This window comes from Brienomyrus brachyistius, chromosome 20 (genome assembly GCF_023856365.1).
Source record: "Brienomyrus brachyistius isolate T26 chromosome 20, BBRACH_0.4, whole genome shotgun sequence".
Taxonomy (NCBI): domain Eukaryota; kingdom Metazoa; phylum Chordata; class Actinopteri; order Osteoglossiformes; family Mormyridae; genus Brienomyrus; species Brienomyrus brachyistius.
This window is the reverse complement of record NC_064552.1, coordinates 1,072,715-1,094,840: the sequence shown is the minus strand read 5'-3', so window position 1 is coordinate 1,094,840 and position 22,126 is coordinate 1,072,715. Positions and strand designations below refer to the sequence as shown.

At 52.4% G+C, this 22,126-nt stretch overlaps 1 protein-coding gene and 1 long non-coding RNA gene across 5 annotated transcripts in view; one reads left to right on the top strand and one right to left on the bottom strand.

The window, feature by feature from the left end:
- Positions 1 to 22,126, bottom strand: part of atrnl1b (attractin-like 1b) — a 114,258-nt gene that overhangs the window by 34,175 nt on the left and 57,957 nt on the right. For 2 of the 3 annotated variants that reach the window (XM_048986737.1, XM_048986739.1), the window contains 8 exons: positions 21,891 to 22,115; positions 20,326 to 20,419; positions 16,385 to 16,437; positions 11,855 to 11,949; positions 10,434 to 10,512; positions 8,754 to 8,911; positions 4,958 to 5,019; positions 461 to 539 (listed from right to left, as the gene is read on the bottom strand). In XM_048986737.1, the coding sequence (XP_048842694.1) occupies positions 461 to 539; positions 4,958 to 5,019; positions 8,754 to 8,911; positions 10,434 to 10,512; positions 11,855 to 11,949; positions 16,385 to 16,437; positions 20,326 to 20,419; positions 21,891 to 22,115 (845 nt within the window). The remainder of the gene's footprint in view (positions 1 to 460; positions 540 to 4,957; positions 5,020 to 8,753; positions 8,912 to 10,433; positions 10,513 to 11,854; positions 11,950 to 16,384; positions 16,438 to 20,325; positions 20,420 to 21,890; positions 22,116 to 22,126) is intronic. The other variant, XM_048986738.1, reaches the window with a different exon arrangement.
- LOC125715362 (uncharacterized) lies at positions 15,081 to 15,968 on the top strand. 2 transcript variants are annotated; one of them, XR_007384020.1, is made up of 3 exons: positions 15,081 to 15,179; positions 15,314 to 15,551; positions 15,604 to 15,968. It is a non-coding gene; the product is annotated as an uncharacterized LOC125715362 (long non-coding RNA). The 2 variants fall into 2 exon arrangements; XR_007384019.1 differs by having other exon boundaries at positions 15,081 to 15,246.

Sequence of the window (22,126 nt, the reverse complement as noted above, 5' to 3'; positions counted from 1 at the left end):
CAGGTGCCAGGTCGACTTTCACAGAAATGCACCTGAGAATGTGTTCTGTTGCCTGCTTGTTTTAAGCACTGACATCAGGACGGGCCAGGAGAACTGAGGAGGGTATATGACAGGATGGGATGGGACAGGAAAACAGAATAGAGGAAAAGGAAGGAGAGGATGAACAGGAGAGAGTATGAGAGAACAGGAGAGGAGAGGAGAGGATGAGAGAGGAAAGGAAAGGTGCCATGGCTACTGCAGGACTGTGCAGAGGGGAAATGGCCACATCTGCTAGCAGCCAGAACTCCCCCCCACCACACGCACACACACACACACACACACACGCACACACACACACACACACACACACACACACACACACACACACATCTGGCCAATCCTGTAACTATTCAGCTGGTGTCTGCCTGTATTCTGTAATCCCCTTAGGAGGCTTGATGCACGGAAGACCCTGAAAACTTACCTCCCGGCGTCTGGAGGCCCAGCAGGTCTGCTTTATTTTCCACACAACGGCCGCCACTAGCAGGAGGGACAGGAAGCAGCTGGAGAGGAGCAGGACAGACAGTAATCAGTCAAATGGTGTGGGCGGGACAGGAAGCAGCTGGGCAGAGGCAGGACAGGAAGCAGTCAGTCCAAAGATGTGGGCGGGACAGGAAGCAGCAGGGCAGGGGCGGGACAGGAAGCAGTCAGTCAAAAGATGTGGGCGGGACAGGAAGCAGCTGGGCAGGGGCAGGACAGGAAGCAGTCAGTCAAAAGATGTGGGCGGGACAGGAAGCAGCTGGGCAGAGGCAGGACAGGAAGCAGTCAGTCAAAAGATGCAGGAGGAGCAGAAAGCAGCTGGGGAGGTGGGACAGGATGCAGTCATTCAAAAAGTGTGGGAGGGACAGGAAGCAGCTGGGCAGGGGCAGGACAGGAAGCAGTCAGTCAAAAGATGTGGGCGGGACAGGAAGCAGCTGGGCAGGGGCAGGACAGGAAGCAGTCAGTCCAAAGATGTGGGCGGGACAGGAAGCAGCTGGGCAGGGGCAGGACAGGAAGCAGTCAGTCAAAAGATGTGGGCGGGACAGGAAGCAGCTGGGCAGGGGCAGGACAGGAAGCAGTCAGTCCAAAGATGTGGGCGGGACAGGAAGCAGCTGGGCAGGGGCAGGACAGGAAGCAGTCAGTCAAAAGATGCAGGAGGAGCAGAAAGCAGCTGGGGAGGTGGGACAGGATGCAGTCATTCAAAAAGTGTGGGAGGGACAGGAAACAGCTGGGAAGGGGCGGGACAGGAAGCAGTCCGACAAAAGGAGTGGGGCGCAGCAGGGGGGCCCACTCAGGGTGACATGAGAACAGGCCAGCATTGGGTTTCCTCGCCCACTTACAGGCTGCGACTGGCTGAGCCTGTCACCCACCTCACACCTCACAGGCGTGAAACACACCAGCGGCTTCCCGTGGAGAAGATAACAGAGTGGCGTAGGCAGCAGATGTGCACTGGTGTGTAAATATTTACAGTATGTGTCACCAGGGGGCCCGGAATGGTGGTGCTGCAGACACCTCTGTAACAGCATCACAGATTATCATATTCCAAGCCATGAACGTGTCTGACCCCCTCAGAGTTCAGGTCCTCCTTAAGGGCTTTTATATATTAGTGTGTGGCATCTAAGTGGCCTTAAATAGAAACACTGATAGGTTTTCTCCTCGGTGTAATCAGATTGTCATTGTTATAGAGCTTCTGCCCCTTGATGAGCTTTTCCTAATTAATGGGTTTCTCATCCTTGAAGGCCTTCTTTTCCTTGACAATCTTCTCCCCATTGATGAGCTTCTCCTCTTTGACATACTGTTCCCCCTTAACAGGTTTCTCCTCCTTGATGGTCTGCTCCCTGTTAATGTACTTCTCCACCTTGACAATATTCTCCTCCTTGATTGGCTCCTTCCTCTTAATGGGTTTCTCCTCCTTGATGCGCTTATAACAGGTTTCTCCTTGATGAACTGTTCCCCCTTATTAGACTTCTCTTACTTAATGAGTATCTCCTCTTTGATGAGCAGTTCATTGACAGGCTTCGCCCCATTGATGAGCTTCTCTTCTTTGATGGGCTTCTCCTACTTGTCGGGTTTGACAGACTTCTCATCCTTGACGGGTTTCTCCTAATTGGCGGGTTTCTCATCCTTGACGGGTTTCTCCTATTTGGCAGGTTTCTTTTCCTTGATGAGCTTCTACATTCCAGGTTGCTCCTCCTAAATGGGCTTCTCCTCCTTCTGCTATGTGCACCCACTACACTAATTCTATGCATTTTATTCAGTCAGGAAGACAGGGGGAAAAAACAATAACTGCAAATTCCGCTGTGGCTGCAGGTTAAAATCCACAGCAGTTAATATTCACAGACCTCCCCAAATGCATGCAGACGCAGCTGGGCTGCCAGGGAGGTGGGAGGGAGGCGCAGCCAAAGCCGGTGTGATCCATCACGGCTCACAAAGCGATGTGGTTTGATTTCAGCGGCCGACTGCAGTATTTCCTTACGCTGAACACAAGACAAGCAGCGCATTATGCCAGAGACAAATGCGACAGCGAGAGCTTAAGGTAGCACGGCCATCCGCTAGCACTGGCTGGCCTTCCTTCCGGCACATTCTGACATATCCGTCACTGTCATCGGTCTCTTTGCTCCATGGCAGCAGAGAGAGAGACAGAGAGGAACAGCGAGCAGGATGGGAACACGGAGGCCGGCATGAGGTGAGGGGATGTGCTGCCGAAACGCTGCTGCATGTCCCGTGATGGTAAGATACAAAAATGGGGTTTGTGATGTAAGGGGAGGCGCTGACGGACAAGGCACCAGGCTGGAACTAACAGAACCCCAGGCAGTCTGAGCTATGCTGCAATGCATCCTGGGAGTCAACGGGAGGCCTGAATTCTGAAAGACAACTGCTGGCCTCGGGGAATAACCCGCTCCTCATGCCGTCAGCGGGAACAAATGCAGTGGGTAATGGACAGGTGTGAATCGGAAGTTGTTTGCTGTCAGTGACCATCTCAGCACCGAAACCCAAGAATGCAGACACCTAGATCATGATCCTCCAACTGAGGATGGAATAGAACGGCAGCTACGCAAAACACAAGTGCAAAACAGACCAGCAGAGCTGCTGACTGCCATTTTATTCGAGGTAAGTGGATCCCTGGAAGAGAACCGTCACCTACAAAAATTACAGCCAGCTTGTAAAGTCACAAAGGCATTTTCAGGGCAAATTGAGAAGGTGTCTTTCAGCATTTCCCACTGTGGTTTAGTCCTCTCTTATAGAGCATGCCTTCGCGAGACCACGGTGGCACACAGTTTTCTTCTGACCGCACCGGAGTGATGGCGATGTTTCCTATGGCCGCACTTTGACTGGCCTGGGCTTTGATGTCTCCCATTTCACAGCTGGTGTCACGGTGCCGGCGAGGGGGGGTGGGCACAGAGCATCGTGACTACCTGTCATATTGGGAGATAATGCAGCCACCACTGCCCAGGGCCAGACCCACCCCCATGTCATTTCATGGCACATGAACAGTGGTGGCCACGTGTCTGAACTGCAAGAGTCATGAAAGGGGACCGACAGGGACTAAGTAGGGGAGGGAGCACTTTGTATGTGTGGGGGGACCAAAGTGCTATGAATGGCAGAAGTTCTGAGCCCAAAGAGGAGCCACCAGGGTGTCACGCAAGTAGGGAAGGGGCCCACATGGTGCAGCGCCCAAAGGGGAGGAGCAAACACCGTGACACGCCCACAGGGGAGGAGCACATACAGTGACACGTCCACAGAGGAGGAGCACACACAGTGACACGCCCACAGGGGAGGAGCACACACAGTGACACGCCCAGAAGGGGAGGAGCACACACAGTGACACGCCCAGAAGGGGAGGAGCACATACAGTGACACATCCACAGGGGAGGAGCACACACAGCGACACGCCCACAGGGGAGGAGGCCACATTATGCCTCTAATGTAGGCTTGAAGTATTTTTACCTGCATTGTAAGTACACGGCAGTTTACACTGCAGCCAATTGGCTGATCAGTGGTATCTGCCTTACCAAGCTGTCGCAACCATGTAACAACGAATTAGCTTGTTACACCCAGCGCTATGGAGACCACAGACATCCATCACTGGGGAGGATCCAGGCTGCACTTGCAATGGAGTAACCAGCAAAAGCAACAAGCAAGGAAGCCAACCCCCAGAGCTGATAAGGGTAACCATGGAAACAATACACCTGTCAAACAGGACCCCCGAATTTATGTCAACCACAGACTGGGCGGTGATAAAATCATGCAGAGAAATTCCACAGGTCAGCAATTGAGAGCCAGTGCGAGTGACGCCGGTGCAAGTGATTCCGGTGCGAGTGACGCCGGTGCGAGCGATTCCGGTGCGAATGACGCCGGTGCGAGTGATTCCGGTGCGAGTGACGCCGGTGCGAGTGATTCCGGTGCGAGTGATTCCGGTGCGAGTGATGCCGGTGCGAGTGATTCCGGTGCGAGTGACGCCGGTGCGAGTGATTCCGGTGCGAGTGACGCCAGTGCGAGTGACTCCGGTGCGCCATGAGCAGGACCCGCCCTGCCATGCGGCACCCAGCTCTGCATTTTAATGTGCAGCAGGGATAAAACTGAATTTTCATACATATTCATACTCCCCCCACCCTGCTGATCGGAGCCCCTGGTAATGTCAAATGTCACCACAGAAGCTCGAGCGGGACGCACAGGCGAAGGAACCTGCGACAGAGCGATGGAGACAAGGTGGCAAAGGCACATGTGACCCCCTCTACTGTGATGCACTGCACCTTTAAGATACTATGACATTGTGCACTGTTACACCCTATGCCAAACTCCCACAACAGGATGGTGGTCCAGCTCCGCCCACGGGAAGGAAGAGGTCCTGTGCTGTCCTCCCCCACCTACAACATGCTACCTGATAGGATGGCAGCATCACACCTATGTCCCGCCCATAAACCCCAGAAGACAGACTCACCTGAAGAAGGTAACGAAGAACTGGACCAGGTCCATGATGCTGTTGTGCTGGGAGAAGGCGATCTGGGAGGACAGGAGAGGGGGAGGATGCTTTATTTGCCATTTGTACAATTACAGCTACGTAGAAATTCTTTTGTTGTTACATTTCCCATCATGTTCTCCTCTCTGACATAAACCTACTTAGGTGAGACCTGGGATGTTTCTCAACATGCATACTTGACCGTACTTGCGTCCTGTCAACACGTTTCATGACATCTTACATTGCCGAAGACCAGTTCCAATAGAACGGAAGTACAGAGGACAGTAAATATCCCCAGACGTCATTCTTGCCTCACCTCAGATATCAAGGATATATTGGTTGCATCCTTGCCAAATAAGACCAATCCCATGATTCATTGTTACCCAAATTCATTGTTTTGAGGCAAGTTAGCAAGACCGTCTTGCCAAGACTACAAGCGCAATCTTTGCGTTCTTGGTATTGAGAAACACCCCAGAAATATACAGAAGACCCTAAGCCCATAACATTTTTTAACGTTTCTCAGTCCACTCAGCAATGGTCTTCCTGGCGACCCCATAATGCCATCGGTGTTGAGGGGGAGGCATGAGATGAGGGGGATACCACTGCCCCCCCAATGTGCTTGTAGGTATTAGGGGTCTGAGCTGAGAGTAAGATGATGCCACACCTATTAAAACCATATAAAATAGAGTATCTAGATGCAGGAATACACTCCATTGGCTTGCAGTGTACTCTCAAATTCATTAGGTCAAAATGAAGACGAATTCAGACGCAGCAGCATGATTAAGCAGAGAGACACCTTCAGCTCCACATTTAGGGCGGGTGGCTTTGGAAAACAGACATGCTTCTGTAAAGCTAGACGCTCGCTTAAAAAGGACAAGAGAGCACGTTTAAAAAAAATCAATTTTCATCTGTTTCTGAGCTTTGCTGAAGTGTAGCTTAGAATCATTAATTGCTGTAAGACGAGAGTCAATGAAGGGTGCCCTCAAGCATTTGTGTGTGCGGCCGTGTTTGTGTGTGTGTGTGTTTCTATATGAATCAGTGTGTCTCTCTGTGTTTGTCTGTGTGTGTGGGCGTCTGCCTCACTGTATGTGTGTGTGTTTGTGTGTGGGCGTCTGCCTCACTGTATGTGTGTGTGTTTGTGTGTGGGCGTCTGCCTCACTGTATGTGTGTGTGTTTGTGTGTGGGCGTCTGCCTCACTGTATGTGTGTGTGTTTGTGTGTGGGCGTCTGCCTCACTGTTTGCATCTGTGTGTGTTTCTGTCTGTCTCACTGTTTTTTTGTGTGTCTGTCCATGTTTGTGCCTTTGTGTGTCTGTCTGTGTGTCTGTCTGTCTCGTATCTCTGTGTCTTACTGTGTCACCATGTGTCTCCCCTGTGTCTCTGTGCCTTTGCGTGTCTGTCTGTGTCTCTTTGTCTGTCTGTCTCTGTGTGTCTGTCACTGTTTCTCTGTGTTTGTCTGTGCCTCTGTGTGTGTAGAAGCTCCACATGATGCCCACTGTCCCATCCTGCAGTGTCCTACATTTTTCCAGCACTTGAAACCTTTCACAGAAGAGCTACAGCACAGTGAACACGGCAAGACATGCTGAACAAAAGGGTGGAGCAGACGGCACACGGTAGGAAGGGGGCTCCTGGGCGGGGCTCTATGACTGCATGCAGGATGGACGGCATGGAGAGGAGCGTGCTGGAAAGGACGGAGACCGCAAACCAGGGCCCCCAGGGGTTGGGGGGAGCTTCTGTGACTCTCCTGTAAACAATACTGGCGGACGGTGTAGGAAGCTGGGAGCAGTTTGAAAAACCGCAAACTTCCACAGGGAGCCATTACATAAGTGTGTGTGTGTGTGTGTGGGGGGGGGGGCACAGCCAATGGGCCGAGAGCGCCTCGCTTGGAACAATGGGTACTCCAGCATGGATGGGAAAACACTGATAGGTGTTGGGTGGGCTGTCACCAGGATCACACACTCATAGGTTCAAAATTAGGTAGAAATATCAGCTTTGGCAGGTTTATGCAAGAGCCATGTGAGCCTGGGCAGCAGTGTATTCTGGGAATGACCTGAGAGGGTCCGTCATTAAGCAGGGCATTAGCATATTCATGAGGGAGGGCACCCATTGCCCTGCTACTGACCCGGCAACAGTGAATAGTGAGTCAGGGAAACTTTGGAAAACCCAGAGATTCACTGATGGCCACACCTTGGCCACCCAGACTGTATACCACTCACTGGATACCACACATAGACTGTATACCACTCACTGGATACCTCACAAAGACTGTATACCACTCACTGGATACCACACAAAGACTGTATACCACTCACTGGATACCACACAAAGACTGTATACCACTCATTGGATAACACCCACACACACTATACCACTCACTGGATACCACACAAAGACTGTATACCACTCACTGGATACCACACAGACTGTATACCACTCACTGGATACCACACAAAGACTGTATACCACTCACTGGATACCACACACACACACACACACACACACACACACACACACACACACACACACACACACACACACACATACTATACCACTCAATCACTGGATACCACACATAGACTGTATACCACTAACTGTATATTTCAACACACACACACACACACACACACACACACTGTATATCATACATGCTATATATCATACACACACTATGTACCACACAGACTATATACCATACGATATGCCACACACAAGGTACATGTCACACACACACTGTATATAATACACACACACACACACACTACATACCACACTGTAAACCGTACACTGTATATCTTGCATATACATAGTGTAACACACACTCACTGTATACCACATGCACATTGTATACCACACACAGACAGAGAGTACCTCAAAGCTGCAAGTCACAGCACAGTAAAATACATTTTGACAAACAGTGTCCACATCATGTCACAGATGAGCAAATGAGGTTAGAACCAAAGGCAGAACCAAGAGGAAGTTCTGCTGATGGGGGGTTTGAGAGCTGTGTGCCAGTGTGTTTGGGCTGCTGCCAGTCAAGAGGAATTCCCAGTGAGGTGAGACGCAAGTAGGGGGGGCTAGAGGGTGCAGACACGAGCCACAGGTACAAGCTGCAGAGTAAGGCTGACATCCCAAGATGCTCCATCATTACGTGAATAAGTGATCAGGGGCCCGTGCCAGGCGGCGGTCAGCGCTGTAGCAGGGTGTGACCACGAGAATGATGGTGGCTGAGGCGCCAGGGCGCGGAGCCAACGCCGGCCAATCAGCCGCTTGCGTGTGGGACCCCGGACCCAGATCAGGCCAGACGGGGTCAGACCGGGCCGTGGCGCCGTTACGGGGGGAAGAGCACGCGTCCTGAGGAAGCCGGGCTGGGTCGCGTGGCAGAAGACTGGGGGGGTGCGGGCAGGATTCAGCAGCGCAAAGCGACAGAGATCGCAGGTCTAATGCGCTGTGGTATAAATTTCACACAATGCCGTTCATCATGCATCCATTCAGCCGCTATCGCTTTCAAACTGCTGTTTCACCGCGACGAGCCACCTGTCCATCAACTTAATATAGTGCCACTTAAGACGGCTTCAATTTTATGGATCATAAGGTTAAACCATGAATATTTTGCAGAACTGCGCTGTGGAAGGATTTTAATAATTGATGGTTACATTACAAAACCACCGGCCACTTTTTGTTTTAAATGCATTTCCCAACACAGCTTGCTCCTTTAACCCTTTCAGAGCCCGGAAACCTGTAAGATGAAAACAGGCCTGCATGCCTCTGTGTGTGTCTCACCTGGATCTTGATAGGCCATGAGAAGTTGCTGACATAGACGTAAAAGGTGATGTTGGGGTTACTGCGGAAGCTGAACTTGTCGCAGGAGAAGCTGTCTCTGTAGTCCTTGATGTTTGTCTTGGACACAATGGCTACCTCCTCCCCTGAGATGGTCCCAGCTGCAAAGCAGAACACAGGCTCTGAGATGGCTTTAGTTTACTTTATTCGATTCCAAGGGGTATGAGGGTGAGGAGTATGAACTGGAGTCCAGGGGAATGAGGGTGAGGAGTACGGGATGGAGTCGAGGGTATGAAGGTGAGGAGTATGAACTGGAGTCCAGGGGAATGAGGGTGAGGAGTACGGGATGGAGTCGAGGGTATGAGGGTGAGGAGTATGGACTGGAGTCCAGGGGAATGAGGGTGAGGAGTACGGGATGGAGTCGAGGGTATGAGGGTGAGGAGTACGGGATGGAGTCGAGAGTATGAGGGTGAAGAGTATGAACTGTAGTCCAGGGGAATGAGGGTGAGGAGTACGGGATGGAGTCGAGGGTATGAAGGTGAGGAGTATGAACTGGAGTCCAGGGGAATGAGGGTGAGGAGTACGGGATGGAGTCGAGGGTATGAGGGTGAGGAGTATGGACTGGAGTCCAGGGGAATGAGGGTGAGGAGTACGGGATGGAGTCGAGGGTATGAGGGTGAGGAGTACGGGATGGAGTCGAGAGTATGAGGGTGAAGAGTATGAACTGTAGTCCAGGGGAATGAGGGTGAGGAGTACGGGATGGAGTGCAAGGGAATGAGGGTGAGGAGTATGGACTGTAGTCCAGGGGAATGAGGGTGAGGAGTATGGACTGGAGTCCAGGGGAATGAGGGTGAGGAGTACGGGATGGAGTCCAGGGGAATGAGGGTGAGCAGTACGGGATGGAGTGCAAGGGAATGAGGGTGAGGAGTATGGACTGGAGTCCAGGGGAATGAGGGTGAGGAGTATGGACTGGAGTCCAGGGGAATGAGGGTGAGGAGTACGGGATGGAGTCCAGGGGAATGAGGGTGAGCAGTACGGGATGGAGTCCAGGGGAATGAGGGTGAGGAGTATGGACTGGAGTCCAGGGGAATGAGGGTGAGGAGTATGGACTGGAGTCCAGGGGAATGAGGGTGAGGAGTACGGGATGGAGTCCAGGGGAATGAGGGTGAGGAGTACGGGATGGAGTCGAGGGTACGAGCGTGAGGAGTACGGACTGGAGCTGCTTCCATATTTTCCACATTTATAGAATATTTCGTCAACAGTATGTAGTGACATTTTGTCTCAAGATCAAAGATGAGTAAAGCCAACCAGGCATAACCTTTAGCATTAATCACGAATGCATCTGATTTGAGCGTTTAATTAGTGCAGCTTTACGAGTTTCATTAAAGAAGTCGTCATGGAAGGTGAAGCAGCTCGCTCCTGCCATTCGGATTTTAAAATCAAGCTTCGAGTAACAAACATGATTGGTCAGCGTGGAACAGAAGCAGGCCACAAGGCGCATGGCCATCTATCTTAATTGGAATCATTGCATTTCGTGACACATGGACAACCTTTTGTGTAGATTTTTATTCTCCTGGAATAAAGAGGATGCCAATCAATGTTTTAATGACACCTCCATTAAGAACATGACACAGATAACTGATCTCCACCCTGTTGCTCTCAGGACTGTGATATCAAGCTTACCTGTGGAGCCCACGGACCAGGTAATGTTGAGGTTGAAGTTGTTGGACGCGTTGATGGACATGTCCAAGTTCTTGTTGGTCTGGAAGAAGGAAAAATGGAACCACAAATAAGTGGTCATGTTCACAGAACCACGATAAAAGAGAAAACAGCAGATTTCAGGTACTCTGGCTCAACCTGCAATCAGCCATTCAGCAGTCAGGGGTGGTCCAGACCAATAAGCACGGTACACACAGCGACAGGATAAGCATGGTACACACAGCGACAGGATAAGCATGGTACACACAGCGGCAGGATAAGCACGGTACACACAGCGACAGGATAAGCACGGTACAAACAGCGGCAGGATAAGCACGGTACAAACAGCGGCAGGATAAGCACGGTACACACAGCGGCAGGATAAGCACGGTACACACAGCGGCAGGATAAGCACGGTACACACAGCGACAGGATAAGCACGGTACACACAGCGACAGGATAAGCATGGTACACACAGCGACAGGATAAGCACGGTACAAACAGCGGCAGGATAAGCACGGTACACACAGCGACAGGATAAGCATGGTACACACAGCGACAGGATAAGCACGGTACAAACAGCGACAGGATAAGCATGGTACACACAGCGTCAGGATAAGCACGGTACACACAGCGACAGGATAAGCACGGTACACACAGCGGCAGGATAAGCACGGTACACACAGCGACAGGATAAGCACGGTACACACAGCAGCAGGATAAGCACGGTACACACAGCGGCAGGATAAGCACGGTACACACAGCGGCAGGATAAGCACGGTACACACAGCGACAGGATAAGCATGGTACACACAGCGACAGGATAAGCACGGTACACACAGCGGCAGGATAAGCACAATACACACAGCGGCAGGATAAGCACGGTACACACAGCGGCAGGATAAGCACGGTACACACAGCGGCAGGATAAGCACGGTACACACAGCCGCAGGATAAGCACGGTACACACAGCGGCAGGATAAGCACGGTACACACAGCGGCAGGATAAGCACGGTACACACAGCGGCAGGATAAGCACGGTACACACAGCGGCAGGATAAGCACGGTACACACAGCGGCAGGGTAAGCACGGTACACACAGCGGCAGGATAAGCATGGTACACACAGCGGCAGGATAAGCACGGTACACACAGCGGCAGGATAAGCACGGTACACATAGCGGCAGGATAAGCACGGTACACACAGCGGCAGGATAAGCACGGTACACACAGCGGCAGGATAAGCATGGTACACACAGCGGCAGGATAAGCATGGTACACACAGCGGCAGGATAAGCATGGTACACACAGCGGCAGGATAAACATGGCATAAGTGTGCATGAATGTAAGGGCATTAAATGGGCAAAAGACCACGGAGACTGGAGACGGATGGCAGAGTAATCAAACCTGCTCAGGTGTGGCCATGAAGTTGATGGCGGTGTAGTGGTGGTCATCCTCCTGGAGAAGACTGAAGGTGAACTGGTAGTCAATGAGCAGGTTATCTGTGGGCCAGACAGGAGATGGATCAGGGTCACATATATACCACAGAGTCAGGGCACAGCAGGGTGTAACACCACACAGCGAAGGAGGCATAGCAGAATGTAAAACAGCACAGGGCTGCGTAGCAGGGTGCAGAACAGCACAGGTCTACGTAGCAGGGTGTAGAACAGCACAGGGTTGCGTAGCAGGGTGTAGAACAGCACAGGGTTGCGTAGCAGGGTGTAGAACAGCACAGGTCTAAGTAGCAGGGTGTAGAACAGCATAGGGCTGCGTAGCGGGATGGAGAACAGCACAGGGCTGCCTAGCAGGGTGTAGAACAGCACAGGGCTGCCTAACAGGGTGTAGAACAGCACAGGGCTGCCTAGCAGGATGTAGAACAGCACAGGGCTGCCTAGCAGGGTGTAGAACAGCACAGGGCTGCCTATCAGGGTGTAGAACAGCACAGGGCTGCCTAACAGGGTGTAGAACGGCACAGGGCTGCATAGCAGGATGTAGAACAGCACAGGGCTGCATAGTTGGGTGCAGAACAGCACAGGACTCCTGCAATTCAGTACTGATATTCTGATATTCAGAAGCATCCGAAATCACTATAGTTTGGCAAAGAAAGGCAGAAGTATTTGCTGAACTGGAAAGTGTTTCATTAACAGTGCAAAGAATGAATCAGGCAGGAGTTGGGCGCTCAGCCTATTTATACACGCATTGAGACAGCCTCAGCGCTTCCCCAGAAGGACCCCCCAGCGTGCGTCGAAGTAGTCGCCCCGCAGACAAGGCTCATGCCAACGTTCTCGACATCAGAGCTGCACCGTCGGGACACCTCAGCTTTTGCTATCAGCATGGCGGGCTTTTCTGACAGGCAATACTGGGCACCTGCTGACTGAAGGACCCCACTCAATTAGCCACACTGCGCACCCAAGCCCTCGACCAAATGGCCACTTCCGGCTTTTAGCACCACTTAGGCTGAAGAGTTCGGCAAATCGCGCAGCCTACAGAGCAGCATGTGCCCATTAGGCTGCCTTTCCACCCCACCTTCCCACTGCTCTGCTCCGCTCCTCCCGGCTCCCCTTTCCTTGCATGTTCTAACAAATCGTACAGTTGACACATTTCTCGGACAGAGGGGGGGAAAAAACACCATCGTCCATCAGGGAGAATCAGATCACAGCCTGTCCCAGCAGTCAGTGCCGACCCCCACCCCACCTGGGGCTGTTTCACCTCACTATTAAAGCCTTGCGCTGAATAATCTTTTCCATAACGGCTCAAATTTAGCCTTCGGTGGCCCCCGGGATGCAGGTGCAGACCCCAAGCCGGACCCCCGCCCTGTGGACTCCTGAAACTTCTGGAAGCCACGTTTGTCCTTTTGCTGCACGGGTATTTACCGGCCGTGCAAATCCCAGAGTGTGTATATCACCCCCGGAGACTTCAAACCCCAAACACAAGTAAGTCATCTAGAATCCCCCATCCCTGAAGGTGACCAGAAGGTTTGTGGTTCAGATCCCATGAGGACTGAGCTGTTGCACCCTCGAGGAAGGTATTTAACCTGAATCACTTGGGTAAGAATATCCAGCTGCAGCACAAAAAGACAAAAAAATGCACTGGAGTAAAACCCCTGGCTAAGCAAAGAATTAACATTCATTAAAAATTAAGCGCAGCGAGGGACCGTCCAATTAACAAGCATTTTCATTAAGAACTTCAGCTGATAAATCATCGATTGATTTTGGCAGGAGGTATAAAAATGGAGGCTGCAGTGGATCCCCGCCCAAGCAGCTGGTGGCCTGGTTCTTCTCAGATGAAAAATTCTTTTAAAATTCTGCCTTAAAGCAGCGACCGAAAGCAGACGCCGCAGGATGGGATGCAAGCGCATCGTGTCACACACAGGCAATTCAGAAGGATTCATTCCAGAGCCATATTTTAATTATTATTTTTAATTATTTTAACAGGTGCTTTTATCCAAAGTGACATACATTTCTGAGAAGCAGAGCCAGTCAGGGTTAATGGCCTTGCTCAAGGACCCAACGGTTGAAATCACTCCCAACATTGGGATTCAAAGCAGCAACCTTCCGACTGCGGGCATGGTGTCCTAACCCATTCAGCCACACATCCCCATTTATCCCTAATCATGCACCGCAGACGTCTCAGACACCCGCAGCTCGAGATCCAGCACAACACAACTGGGGAACAGCTTCACCCCCCGGCCAACAGGGCCCCACGATTGGCCCACTCAGCTGGCAGCAGGTCACATGATTCAGCATATTAGTGCTAAATGACCATTTCCCTAGCAGTCTGTTTACTGCCGGAAACCCTGTTGTCCACAGAAAAGGTGACTGGATATTTATTAACACAATTCAGGATAGACACCTCATTCGGGGGTTTAATAGTGTACAGCGGGGGCAATTAGAGAGCCGACGGCCGGGGCACCTGACAGTCGGACGGAGGGAGGGGCTGTTAGCCTGAGGCGCTCATAGCCGCACTCCCTGCCTTACAGAGCCCCCCCCCGCACCTTATCTGCTATGCCACCTGCTGTCCAAGCACAAGCAAGGAAACACACGTGTATATTCTGTGGCTGAACATGTCCCCACAAGGACAGCACAACCTGCAAAGACGGAAACCCCGAAAAACAAGCAGGCTTTTCAAGTAAGAATGAAACTGCTACTTTCCAAGTATAACAACTGAGAGCATTAGAGGTTGCTAATTGCAGTAAAATGACGAGGTCCCGGAATGTGCATGGAGTTAGGTGTGTGCTTGTGTGTTAATGCACTCCCTGCCCCCCCCCACCCCAACCCCCAACCGCCAACCCCCGGTCCTGTATGCAGAGGTCATTAAGCACAAAGCCGTTGGTCACCAAAAATAAACCCATCCGTTTACGTTCCCTCATGCTAAATCAACTCCAAAGCTTTTTAGTCCAACTCTACAGAGCTGTCAGAGCCTATGTAGGTCAGGCTCAGTGACTGCTGCCGTGTCACCCTCCACACAAAGCTGCAGGGCACAGCCCGGTGTGCTGACAGGCAGGAGGTGGGTACATGGGGAGCAGGCGAGGGGAGGTGGTGTGAGGTGGGCACGAGGGGAGGTGGTGTGAGGCGGGCATGATGGGAGCAGGTATGAGGCGGGCATGAGAGGAGCGGGTGTGAGATGGGCACAAAGGGAGCGGGTGTGAGGCGGGCATGAGGGGAGGTGGTGTGAGGCAGGCATAAGGGGAGTGGGTATAAGGGGAGCAGGTGTGAGGCGGGCACGAGGGGAGGTGGTGTGAGGCAGGCATAAGGGGAGTGGGTATAAGGGGAGCAGGTGTGAGGCGGGCACGAGGGGAGGTGGTGTGAGGCAGGCATAAGGGGAGTGGGTATAAGGGGAGCAGGTGTGAGGCGGGCACAAGGGGAGGTGGTGTGAGGCGGGCATGACGGGAGCAGGTGTGAGGCAGGCACGAGGGGAGGTGGTGTGAGGCAGGCATAAGGGGAGTGGGTATAAGGGGAGCAGGTGTGAGGCGGGCACGAGGGGAGGTGGTGTGAGGCGGGCATGACGGGAGCAGGTGTGAGGCAGGCACGAGGGGAGGTGGTGTGAGGCAGGCATAAGGGGAGTGGGTATAAGGGGAGCAGGTGTGAGGCGGGCACGAGGGGAGGTGGTGTGAGGCGGGCACGAGGGGAGGTGGTGTGAGGCGGGCACGAGGGGAGGTGGTGTGAGGCGGGCATGACGGGAGCAGGTGTGAGGCAGGCACGAGGGGAGGTGGTGTGAGGCAGGCATAAGGGGAGTGGGTATAAGGGGAGCAGGTGTGAGGCGGGCATGAGGGGAGGTGGTGTGAGGTGGGCATGACGGGAGCAGGTGTGAGGCAGGCACGAGGGGAGGTGGTGTGAGGCAGGCATAAGGGGAGTGGGTATAAGGGGAGCAGGTGTGAGGTGGGCACGATGGGAGGTGGTGTGAGGCAGGCATAAGGGGAGCAGGTTGGAGGTGGGAATGAGAGGAGCAAGCACAAGGGGCATGGAGACAAAGAGAGTAGATAGGATGCAGGTACTAGGGGAATGGACACAAGCCAGAGAGAGGTGGGAACAAGGGGAGCAAGCAAGTGGAGAGCAGGCAGAAGGGGAAGGGGCAGGTGGTGGATTTGAGGGGAACAGGCATGAGGGTAGTGGGCAGGAGTGAAGTGGACACATGGGGAGTAAGCAGGAGGCGAGTACGAGGGGAATGGGTACATGGGGAGAGGGCGAGATGCGGGTACAAGGGCAGTGGGCATGAGAGGAGAGGACAGGAGGAAGACGTGAGGGGAATGGGTGGGACAAGAGTACAAGGGGGGAGAAGATGGGGGTGTGTACGTGGGGAGTACGAGGGAGAGGAAGTGGGGTGGAAGGACACCAGGCGGGAGATGATGGGGGGGGGGGGGGGTTATGAGCTTAGCCAGAGTGCCAGAGTGAATAGAGAAGGGGAAATTGAGATGGGGGTGTGGGGGGGCATACTTACAGTAGCAGGTTCCCCTCAGAGGGTTGCCAAGGTAACGGTTCTCAGAGTCACAACTGCAATTTAACGAAGAAGAAAAAGGTTAACAGGGTTTGAGTTTGACTGAAATTAAACAACCACCAAATTATGGCGCAAACACACACACACAAAGGAACAGAAATAAGGACGCAGATCTGTTTGGAAAAATGGACTCAGATAACAGAATAACCACAATAAAGTGTGTGAAAATGACAGGCTGTGAAGTAAAAACCATCGACTATCAACATCAGAGATGCTGTGGTCCAGACAGGAGCAGCTAAAACCCTTGATATGGATGACCCTTAACTGACCACACCCACTGAGGTCACACTGGAGTACACTGGAGTGAATACAGCATTTTCAGTGACAGAAAACTGTGACCCTGAGCCAAGACGCACATACACTTCTCCAGTGCAGCTGACAGAAAAGCAAGCTTATACACAACCCTAGTGACTGACCATGAACAGTAATGGGCAGGGAGAGGTAACGGGCAGTGAACAGTAACGGGCAGTAAGTGGTAACGTGGAGTGAACAGTAACGGGCAGTGAACAGTAACGGGCAGTAAGTGGTAACGGGCAGTGAACAGTAACAGGGAGTAAGTGGTAACGGGCAGTGAACAGTAACGGGCAGTAAGTGGTAACGGGCAGTGAACAGAAACAGGGAGTAAGTGGTAACGGGCAGTGAACAGTAACAGGCAGTAAGTGGTAACGGGCAGTGAACAGTAACGGGCAATGAACAGTAACGGGCAATGAACAGTAACGGGCAGTAAGTGGTAACGGGGAGTGAACAGTAACGGGCAGTAAGTGGTAACGGGGAGTGAACAGTAACGGGCAGTGAACAGTAACGGGCAGTAAGTGGTAACAGGCAGCGAACGGTAACGAGCAGTGAACACTAACAGGCAGTGAACAGTAACGAGCAGTGAACACTAACGGGCAGTGAACAGTAATGGGCAGTAAACAGTAACGGGCAGTGAACAGTGACGGGCAGTGAACAGTAACAAGCAGTAAGTGGTAACGGGCAGTGAACAGTAATGGGCAGTAAGTAGTAATGGGCAGTGAACAGTAATGGGCAGTAAGTAGTAATGGGCAGTGAACAGTAACGGGCAGTAAACAGTAACGGGCAGTGAACAGTAACGGGTAGTGAACAGTAACGGGCAGTGAACAGTAACGAGCAGTAAGTGGTAACGGGCAGTGAACAGTAATGGGCAGTAAGTAGTAACGGGCAGTGAACAGTAACGGGCAGTGAACAGTAACGGGCAATAAACAGTAACGGGCAGTGAACAGTAACGGGCAGTGAACAGTAATGGGCAGTAAGTGGTAACGGGCAGTGAATGGTGACAGGCAGTGAACACTAACAGGCAGTGAGCACTAACAGGCAGTAAGTGGTAACGGGCAGTGAATTTTAACAGGCAGTGAACACTAATGGGTAGTAAGTGGCAACAGCAGTGAACAGTAACGGGCAGGAAGTGGTAACGGGCAGTGAACAGTAACGGGCCTTGAGTGGCGGCATGTAGTGGGCAGGTATGGACTATGAGTGGCAATGAGTGGTAATGGGGACTGACATCATGTAAAATGCAGAGTGCCCCCTGCTAATATCCTGGCAGGCAGTTCAGATGGGTATAATTTGGATCACATGTGGGGACTGTGTGATGAAAGCCCATTGCCCACTTTCACCATCCTGCTTTAAGCAAAAATTAATCACAGGAAACACAGAAACCCAATTAGCCTCAAATGCAAACAAACAATAATGGCAGATAGTAGTAAATATGAATCAACAGCTCCCTCTTATTTGATCCTTTGAATCCCCCCACCCCCCCCAGGGCAGCACAGAAATAGAGGCAAACCAATCATCTGCAACCTGGCCTAGGCGTATCTTCTCGGGGGATCCCATCAAGCGGGGGAAGTGCAGACCACGGGGTGCAGACCCAGCACGCAGAGTGCAGAGACCACCAGGAGCTCACAGACGACATACACCAAGGGGAGCAGACATAGCATGCAGAGTGCAGAGACCACCAAGAGCTCACAGACCACATACACCAAGGGGAGCAGACATAGCATGCAGAGTGCTGAGACCACCAAGAGCTCACAGACCGCATACACCAAGGGGAGCAGACATAGCATGCAGAGTGCAGAGACCACCAGGAGCTCACAGACGACATACACCAAGGGGAGCAGACATAGCATGCAGAGTGCAGAGACCACCAAGAGCTCACAGACCGCATACACCAAGGGGAGCAGACATAGCATGCAGAGTGCAGAGACCACCAGGAGCTCACAGACCGCATACACCACGGGGAGCAGACATAGCATGCAGAGTGCAGAGATCACCAGGAGCTCACAGACCGCATACACCATGGGGAGCAGACATAGCATGCAGAGTGCAGAGACCACCAGGAGCTCACAGACGACATACACCATGGGGATCACAGAGAGTGCACAGAGCACTAAGACCACTGGGAGGTCGTAGATCATACACACCAAAGGGAGCACACAGACCACACAGACTGCATAGACTGCAAACCAGAGAACAAGCAGGGAGTGTGTCCAGGTGAACACAATACTGTTTAATGCAGACTGTCCCACAATGTCACTCCGCAGCAGAATGAAATGACAGGTGGAGAGGGGTCTAATTGAGGGCATAGAGAGAGGGGCTCCTGCGGCCGCTGTTTTCCCAGATCACCACACACACGCACACACACACACACACACACACACACACACACGCACAATCACTCCACGAACCCAATTTATGCGTCTTTCTGTCACCTCATCTGTGCATGACTATTACTGAATGTGCCCCCCACCCCCAACTGCCCTGTGATCAAGTGCCACCTCTGAGGTGGCCTAACCACCAGCTCGCCTTGGCATGGCCACTGCGGACACACATGGCAGTCACCTGACCTACGGGCCTCCTTGATAGGGCAGAGCGGGGCAGGACAAGTGTGACTGGGGGCTTTTAAACCCATGAACCCCCCCCAATCCCTCACAGCTCATGGCCTGTGGCCCATTCATCTGACACTCAAAATGTGGCACACATAAAAAAACAACCCCCCCCCCTCCCCCAGGCTAATACAGCCCCGCTCCGAGGGCCTAATGGAGATGCCTTCAGCGGCCCCAGCGCCATCTGCGCGCCTTTAGCAAGACACACGCTGGGATTTTCACCTCACTGGAAATAAAAACAGCACAGCTCACGTCACGAGGGAAAGGCTGGTAAACAAGCTGGACAAAGAGCCTGGGGACAGTGACGGCACAGGTGACATTGCACACCCCCCCCCCCCCCACACACCCCCAAGCAGCCAGGAGATGGGTCAGTCTCTGTCAGCTTAAACCAGCAGTCCGAAGACGAATGTGAACACGACAATTATCCAGCAAAAAGAGAAAGAAAGGAAGAAAGAAAGAAAGAAAAAAGAAAGGAGGAGAGAGAAGGAGAGAGAGGGGAAAAGAAAGGAGCGACAGGCAGAAAGGGAGACAGGAAGAGGGAAGGGAGAGAGGAAGACAGAGGTAGACAGAGATAGAAAAAATGGGAAAGAAAAGGAGACAGGAACACAGAGGAGGGGGAAGGGAGAGATGGGGGAGAGACTGGGAGACAGACAGAACGAAAAGGAGAGAAGCAGAAAAAAGGAGAGAGACAGGAAAACAGAAATAGTGAGAGAGGGAGAGATGAAGACAGGAAGAAAGACAGCAAGGCAGGGAAACGGAGAAAGGGAGAGGCAGGAAGAGGCAGGGAGGGGTAGGGAGAGGCAGGGAGAGGCAGGGAGACAGGAACACAGGGATGCACTTCTGACAGACAAGTCAGATTTGTATTATTTTGGGTTAATCAAAAACACAGTCTATCAAATTAAGTAGAAATGCTTTAATAGTAACAGGAAGTGACATCATAAGGGTGGACTGGACTGAGCCAGAAGACTGTGGGTAGCTGGTACTTACAGTTGGCACTGGTCCCCTTTAATTCCTTTGGTGGTGCAGTAACACTTCCCAGTCAGCACCTGGCACACATTGGCGTGGCCATTACATTTACAGGCTGCGCAGAAGGAAGGATGGGTCAGGAAACATAAGCATCTGATCCAGGATCACATCCTCCCAGCTTCAGCTCCAAGAGAACATCTCAAATGAACAATAAATGCAGCCTCTGGCAGAACCCATAATAAACAGCGGCTGATTACAGTATGTTATCTGGATGTTACCATTAATGTTTGGTGAGTGAAAAATCCTAGCCCTAGAGGAAGATACTGGCATCCGGTGAGAGGAATCCCGGGCCTAGCAGAGAATATTAGCACCAACTGAGAGAGGAATCCCAGGCCTAGCGGAGGACGTTAGCGCCAACTGAGAGAGGAATCCCGGGCCTAGCAGAGGATATTAGCACCAACTGAGAGAGGAATCCCGGGCCTAGCGGAGGACGTTAGCGCCAACTGAGAGAGGAATCCTGGGCCTAGCGGAGGACGTTAGCGCCAACTGAGAGAGGAATCCTGGGTCTAGCGGAGGACGTTAGCATCTGCTGATAGAGGAATCCCGGGCCTAGCATAGGACGTAAGCGTCTGCTGAGAGAGGAATCCCGGGCCTAGCATAGGACGTTAGCATCAACTGAGAGAGGAATCCTGGGCCTAGCGGAGGACGTTAGCGCCAACTGAGAGAGGAATCCTGGGTCTAGCGGAGGACGTTAGTGCCAACTGAGAGAGGAATCCTGGGCCTACGGAGGACGTTAGCGTCTGCTGAGAGAGGAATCCCGGGCCTAGCACGGGACGTTAGCATCTGCTGATAGAGGAATCCCGGGCCTAGCATAGGACGTAAGCGTCTGCTGAGAGAGGAATCCCGGGCCTAGCATAGGACGTTAGCATCAACTGAGAGAGGAATCCTGGGCCTAGCGGAGGACGTTAGCGCCAACTGAGAGAGGAATCCTGGGTCTAGCGGAGGACGTTAGTGCCAACTGAGAGAGGAATCCTGGGCCTACGGAGGACGTTAGCGTCTGCTGAGAGAGGAATCCCGGGCCTAGCAGAGGATGTTAGCGCCAACTGAGAGAGGAATCCTGGGCCTAGCAGAGGACGTTAGCGTCTGCTGAGAGAGGAATCCCGGGCCTAGCGGAAGACGTTAGCGCCAACTGAGAGAGGAATCCCGGGCCTAGCGGAGGACGTTAGCGTCTGCTGAGAGAGGAACCCTGGGCCTAGCGTAGGACGTTAGGGTCTTCGAAGAGAGGAATCCTGGGGCTAACGGAGGATGTTGGTGTCCCACGGGAGAGGAATCCAGGGGCTAATGGAGGATGTTGGTGTCCCACGAGAGAGGAATCCTGGGCCTAGTGCAGGATACTTGTATATGGAGAAAGAGGAATCTTTGGCTTAGTGGAGAATGCTGATGTCCCAGGAGAGAGGAATCCTGGGCTTAACATAAGACGTTAGCATCCAGCGAGAGAAGAACCCTCACATAGCAGAAATCTCATCACTGCAGGACTCCCAGCCGGGCTGCCCAGGGGGAGACAATCGCACGGTGGGGCCACTCACCGAAAAAAAGCAGGAATGCAGTGTACAAACCAGCGACCTTCGCCACACAGGCGGAGCTGCGCCAGCGTGATGTGGGGTCATTGCGTAGCCATGTTGTTTGGGGGTCCCGTAGCGCGGTCCATTTATGGAGACACATCACACAAATCTGGACCCACCAGGACAACTTCCATACTTCCATACAATCCACATGATAATCTCTTTTTATTAACTTCGAGCTGCTTTTTGCTGTTTAAAGA